This window comes from Siphateles boraxobius, unplaced genomic scaffold (assembly GCF_051911475.1).
Source record: "Siphateles boraxobius isolate OS27281-9 unplaced genomic scaffold, OSU_SipBor_1 1, whole genome shotgun sequence".
In the NCBI taxonomy this organism is placed as follows: Eukaryota; Metazoa; Chordata; class Actinopteri; order Cypriniformes; family Leuciscidae; genus Siphateles; species Siphateles boraxobius.
In genome coordinates, this window is record NW_027508699.1 from 27,807,879 (window position 1) to 27,815,446 (window position 7,568).

At 35.2% G+C, this 7,568-nt stretch overlaps 1 gene segment (V, D, J or C); it reads right to left on the reverse strand.

Moving 5' to 3' along the window:
- Window positions 1–1,434: 1,434 nt before the first annotated feature.
- On the reverse strand, window positions 1,435–2,333 carry LOC143739832 (T cell receptor alpha variable 41-like). The segment is given in 2 exon segments: window positions 1,435–2,111; window positions 2,226–2,333. Coding segments are annotated over 2 exon segments (399 nt in total).
- Between the last annotated feature and the right edge of the window lie 5,235 nt (window positions 2,334–7,568).

The following is a 7,568-nucleotide window of genomic DNA, read 5'->3' on the forward strand; positions in this document are numbered from 1 at the left end:
TGTCAACTCAATCTCTTGAAGCTCCACCCACTTATCTCAGTGTGATTATCATTACACAAAACATGTCATACATGGAGGAATGTGAAATACAGTTTGCCTAAATAGTAGATGATTATATAGATAGATAGTTCATAGTGACAGAAATATTCTGTGTTGAACACAAGGTCAGCTGTTGTTAAGGAGACAATAATAAGACAATTCTTCAAAACTCAGAATCTCAAGATTAATCATTAGCTTTAAAGCAGTCGATTTGGTCAGTCACACTTTTAAATAAATGTTAGCTTTTCTATAGTAAACTTGTATCATTTAAGTAGTTTCACTGATTCATTGATTAGTAGTTTTCGCAGAGATTGTCATGGCAACCAGATACATCACACATGAATCGACTTGCACTATGTCTATTGTTGCAGGGCTTGCAATAAACATATTGAAAACATGAGAAAACATACACTATAAACATGTTTATTAACAGATCTCAAAATAGCCCCCCACCCCCACAAGCTACACCCATGAAAAAACTAAATAGGACCAAAAAATGTCCGCCCATTCATTGAATTCGGTCCGAATGCAAAGATGTCCTACCTGTCTGTCAACATACATTATATTGCCAAAAGTCTTGGGACATTCCTCCAAATCATTGAATTCAGGTGTTCCAATCACTTCCACAGCCACAGTTGTATAAAATCAAAAATAGCTCAAACAGTAGAACGTTGGCACTTGCAATGCCAATGTCATGGGTTTGATTCCCAGGGAAAGCAAGAACTGATAAGAATGTAAATGTGTACCCTGAAATGCAATCTAAGTCTCTTTGGATAAAAGCGTCTGCTAAATGCATAAATGTAATGCTTCAGCATACCAAGGCATTTTGGACAATTTCATGCTCCCAACTTTTTGGGAACAGTTTGGGGATGGCCCGTTCCTGTTCCAGCATGACTACACACCAGTGCACAAAGCAAGGTCCATAAAGACATGGATGAGAGAGTTTGGTGTGCAGGAACTTGACTGGCCTACACAGATTCCTGACCTCAACCTGATAGAACACCTTTGGGATGAATTAGAGCAGAGACTGTCAGCCAGGCCTTCTCGTCCAACACCAGTTCCTGACCTCACAAATGCGCTTCTAGAAGAATGGTGTAAGTGATGCAGCGTTGTAGACAGTCAAGTCACAGAGCGCCATAAACAAACAGTAGCCGCCTCCTAGAGTTCCCAGTTCTTCCTGCACCAAAACAATGAGTTTATGCAGTTCACACCATGTCATAACCATAATTACAAGATGGCAACCACAGTGACATTCTATCCGAAGCGCATACTCGGATTTATCTGCCCTGTAAAGCGACTTTGAGTTCGAGAAAAGCGCTATACAAATTCAATTTATTATTATTATTATTATGTGTCTCTATGTCAACACTATCAATGTTGAAATTAATCTGCAGCAGTCAGGTGTTACAAGTAAGAGCTCTGTAAGTTGCTTACGTAATGTTATGTGCTTTGAGACATGAGGTAATTTAACGCCGTCTCTTGTGACACTTTGCTGAATCTGCTATGTGTTCATGTCTTTTGGAGACGTGGCTTTGGAGATGCTCTGAGGTGAGGGTTGGATCTCATGCTTTCAAAGCTAGTTTGCTATTGCTAGCCACTCCGAAAACTGCAGACCCTACCTTTGAAGTTACTAGATCAAAATGCTTGAATGGATAATCATCCAATAGTTCCTGGCAATTGAGCAGAGACAATGAACACAGATTCCAGCCTCTATATTCAATGTGTCTCATTTTTGTACAGTGCATGTATGTTTCCTGTCACTGTGGGCTGCAGGGCGCAGTAATACAGAGCAGAATCAGTTAATGCAGTGCCGGTGATCTCCAGATCCACACGATTGTTCTCGTTATTTAATCTAGCCAATATTCCTGGAATTGGAGGGTCAGCTGATTGCTTAAATTTAGCTTCATTAACCAGAAACAGGAAATCTGGCCTGGATCTCGGGTATTGACGATACCAATGGAGAGCATCTGTAGCAGCTGATCCAGTGTAATTGCAGGACAGGGTGATTGTTTTACCTTCCGAGACAAATTCATTAGGGGAGACTGGTGCTATTCCCTCACTAGAAGCATCCCCTAAGAGACAGAGAGGAAGAAAGATAGGAATAATGAATGGATATCAAGTAAAGTATACTTTGAATTGTTTTCCCTTTTCAGTTATGCTTATTTGATTGATTGCATTTATCTTACCTGTTAAGATTGAGATAAGCCATAGACAAAAAAGGGATATCATTTCTGACGAGGAACAAATGAGCCACTATGTTGAACTATCTCTGAAACCTCTGCATGCCTGAAGTAATTATCTTGTATCTCCTCCTCTCATGTGCCCTTTAAAGATTTGGTTCAAAATGGTTCATTTTATTTTCTTTTTTGGTTGAAGAGCGCCCACTTGTGGATAATTTCTGACATCACATCACAGTTTTCTATGATGCCAACTGTAGAAATTTCACATTGGCCTGTTTAAAAAACATTTCAGTAAGATATTTGTGAATATTTGAACTCTCATTTTGATACTTTTAAAGAACCAGAAAACTAGCTGACTCCAGTTAGTGCCACATATTACATCACATTACAGTGCATACTGTGTGGTGGTCATTGGTTTATTTTAAGCAAGTTTATTAAGTTTATTTATTGTTTTGTTTATTTGATATATTATTAATTGCACATAACAGTTCATATACTTATAAAAAAAATCGACTGCATGCAACTGTTAAATGCTTTAATCTCATTTAGTTAGCAAGCATTTATATTTTAGAGAAGGCAAACTATTGTATAATATATTTTGTATTATATAAGGAAATAATAAATAGTCCCTGTACTAAAACAATAATCTGTCTGTGGTGGAGTAGTGAGTTTGATGTGTAATTAAACTCGAGGTTATGTGGGGTGCAGACTGGATTGATTACATTCATAGAGCTTCCGAACAAATGGGTTTTTGGGGTGCGGACTGATGGGGCAGTGAACCCGAGGTTACCCCTTGAGTCAGTCCTAGATTTTGAAAAAACTGGGAGTTGTGAAGAATATGATACACTGGTGTTTTGCCAGATGAGAAGAGTATCATCTTTTTACACTTATAATTAATTTTATAACTATCATATATCTCTTTTAATTTATTTTATAACTGTTTTAATTTTCCTTACTTTCATTTTGTGATTATTTTCTTTTCTTTCTGTAAAGCAGGGCCATGGAGTTTAATTAGAAGAAGATATATTTTTTTGAAAGTGATTTAATTTCAACACCATTCATTTATTGCATATGGTGTGTGGTTGGAGGTTTTTGTACAGTGTTGTCATGTTTTCTGTCACTGTGGGCCTCAGAGCACAGTAATACAGAGCAGAGTCTGTCACTTCAGCAGAGGAGATCTCCAGATACACTTTCTTTTCTCCCATGCTCATGTTTCCATCCAGACTAGGAATTGGGGGATCTGCATATATTACATTCTTCTTGGATGACTCAACGACAAGGAGCAGAAATTCCAGACCTGATCCAGGATATTGTCGATACCAAAGTAAATTCTGTACACTGACATCATATTTGCATGAGAGAATGACTGGCTCCCCTTCAGTAACTTGTGTTCTGCCCTGCAGTGGTGTTATTGTCTGTGCAAAACATTCATCTGCAAAATGTTATGTAAAAATAATGATAATTGTCAAAATTCATGGAAAATTGGTGAATCACAAAATTAGACATATGACATTAACAGGTGCATTATAGTTATATAGCTCTAAATATATTTATATTTAAACTGGTCTCTTACTGTACATACCCTGTATTACTGTCAGCAGAAGCAGAAGCAGAGAGCACAGGAACATCATGACTACACTGTAAAACACAAATTATGCTTGTGATTGAGATATGACAATGTCTATGAAAGCTCCACCCACACATCTCATTATCTGATTTAAATGAAATTGGCCAGGGGAAATGAATGTCAGAGAAACTATGAGAAAAGAATGCATGATTTTATTTGGGTGTGATCACACTTTGTGAAACCAATGCTGAATATTTTGAAGTATACAGGTTTTTATTTTATTTTATTTCAACATTCAGTTGAACTCGTAGAGAGTTGAACAATGTACATTTAGCACTGTTGCAATAAAATAGACAAACAGAAAACTTGTTTTGGGTTTTCATTTATTTTGTTCTGAGATCAAAGTAAAACTTGAAGAGGATATTTATAGAGCTATTTTTTTCAAAGAAATTAGACACCATCACTGTTTTTTAACTGACATTTATAAATAATTTCCTTATTGTAGTAATAACTATATGCTTTAGATCCATACTATTATTAGCCGATTATTAGCTAATTCCTTTCTTAATTACTTTTAAACAGGTTAATGAAGAATTGTTAATCAACAAAAATTTGACAAAACAAATTTTTTACAGTAGTGATTCTTTTTCTTTAAAAAAAAATTTAAGTACATCAGGTTATCTCAAGTGCACCCCCCCCCCCCCCCCCCATTTTGAAATATAGTGGATTCAACGTATACATGTCTATTTTAGTTTCAGACACCTGCAGGTGTTACCAAAAACTCATCCTAATTTATCTGTAACCCAAATTAGGTTTGGTGATTCCTCTGCACTTCAAAGACAGCACTAGACAGAGATGGATATCAGTTCAAACTAGAACTGTGCTAAAAATAAGTTATTCTTGAACAAGAAGCAGCTGAGTGACAACCTAATAGGATTAGGAGGTGCAGCTTTAAAACATTTTACATTGTACAATAAAATCAATCAATAAAAAATAAATAAAAGCACAGCCATGCACAAATTCAACTGAATTGATTTAACAGTGGTTAGTGGATATATGAAAAACACAAACTTGTGTTATATAAAATAATGAGAGTTGTTTTCAGAGAAACACATGTTCATCTATTTTGTTTAAAAATATGGAGTACAGTGCTCCACTTGTTAAATAGATTTCTCTCTGTTTGAAGTTTTTGTACAGTGTTCTTGTGTTTCCTGTCACTGTGGGCTTCAGGGCGCAGTAATACACAGCAGAGTCTGATACTTCAGCAGAGGAGATCTCCAGATCCACACGTTTTGTATTTTTATTAATTCTTGGCGTTAAACGCTCTGGTATGTTTTCACTTATCAACCCACTTTCATAGATGTAGAGGAGGAACTTTGGTGTAGATCCGGGATTTTCAGTGTACCACTGGAGAGTATCAGGTACTCCGCTGTAGTTACATGTGAGTTTTACGCTTTCACCTTCTAAAACTTGTTTTTGTGAGTCATGAGACGTTATCATGTTTGCCAGGATGTTACCTGTGAGAACCAATAAAATAAAATGAAACAAAAAAGATGTAGAATTGCATAATAAAAATAATAACTATATTTATTCATTAAAATATCTGTTAAAAACAATTCTGATCAAAGCAATTATTATATAATTGAAGTAATTAATTCTGAGAAATGAATCAATACTCACCTATATGAAGAACCAAAATTAAAAAGACAGCGAAGCACATGTTGGTTGATGCTCTTACAAAGAGTTACAATGATGTGATTACATTCCACAACAGAAAACAAGCCATGCAAAGTCAAGTCAAACTAATCAGAGAGCTCCACCTCTTGACACAATGATGTAAACAAACAAGAATTGGGGTATGGAGGACCAAACCTGCAGAAATTAAAAATGAATAAATGAATAAATAAATATGCGAATAAATGTAAAAATAAATAAATAAATGACTATTTATACTTTTATTTCCCTATTTATGTATAATTATATTTTGTTTCCACATTTATTTTTTCATTTATTTATTTATGCATTTATTAATTTTCAATTTTATTTATTTTCACATTTATTTATGTATATATGTATTTATGTCTACATTTATTTATCTATACATTTATTTATTTATACTTTTATTTATTTATGCATTTATATATTTATACATTTATTTATTTATACATTTATTGCTCTAGTATGCTAATGAGGGGGGCGTGTTTTACCTAAGGCATAGCAATCGATCTCAGAGTGGCAGTACTGAAGCATTGAGGCCACAGTGACACCTTGTGGTGTGACCAAACAATACGCAAGAGGTTTGTGGACGTGACTTTACAGGTCACGCAGGAAATAAATGACTTAGAGATGGGCAATATGGCCAAAATCTTATAACACGGTTTATGTCCTTTAATATGCCCTAACTGTATATAGCTATATATGTTTACGATACATAGGCCTACTCTTTATTCCGGACAAGGCCGTAAAACATCAGCAGGTCGGGATTTCTAAAATATCTGGGCACACATGAACAGAATCCGTAGATAACAGACACGGAAGCGCATCAAATTATCCACTATTAACCAAATTTTATGACATGCATTGTAGATCCGTACACAGAAGCTAACTGCATTTTTAATGTAGCCTATCTTCCAAAAACAATGTTGACAGCAACAAACTTTTCCATAAAGAGGTGATATTTCCGCTATAAATTGATTTCCTGGAGCATTTTTTAAAAACCTTATTATAGGCTATATGCATCATCATGTAGCCTATAAGTCCTTAAGTTTAACTGATCAATTCAGTTAATAAGGCACTACTATAGGGCTGTCACCTATGGAAGCTTGTTTCCGCCACAGAATGAAAAATAAATAAATAAGTCAGAATTGCGTGATATAGCCTAAAGTCGCAATTGCGTGTTATAAAGTCAGAATTGTGAGATATAAAGTCAGAATTGTGAGATATAAAGTCAGAATTGCGTGATATAAAGTCGCAATTGCGTGTTATAAAGTCAGAATTGCGAGATATAAAGTCAGAATTGCGTGATATAAAGTCGCAATTGCGTGTTATAAAGTCAGAATTGTGAGATATAAACTATTCTGAGAGGAAAAAAGTTAGTCTTTTTTTCCCCATAGAATTGGACTTTATAACTCGCAATTGCGAGTTTATATCTTACAATTCTGAGAAAATATGTCAGAATTGCGAGATATAAACTCGCAATTATGTGTTATAAAGCCAGAATTGCGTGATATAAAGTCGGAATTGCGGGAAAAAAAGTCAGAATTCTTAGTTTTCTCTCTCGCAATTCTGACTTTATAACACGCAATTGCGACTTTATATCTCGCAATTCTGAGAAATAAAGTCAGAATTGCGAGATATAAACTCGCAATTGTGAGAAAAAAAGTCAGAATTGTGAGATAAAAAGTCGCAATTATTATTATTATTTATTTATTTAGTGGCGGAAACAAGCTTCCATAGTCACCAGTAAAATCAGTTTCAACAAAATCCATCTTCACACTGCAGATGTGGGACTGACGCTGACTCTGAATGGCATTAGATATTATTTACACAGACTGTTAATGCAGAGGAGCCATGGATGCATTTACACTGCAATTACAGTTGCGTAAATGTTATGAGATTCACTTTTTTAATATAATATTTTGAATATTAAAATATTTAATGATAGAATCGATGAAATTATACTTTTAAGTATGAAACTAAAACAGCCAGTATACTCAGTGGCGGTTCTAGACCATTTCAACTGGGGGGGCCAAGCTGGGGCCAGTTGTGCTGTTAGAGGGGCC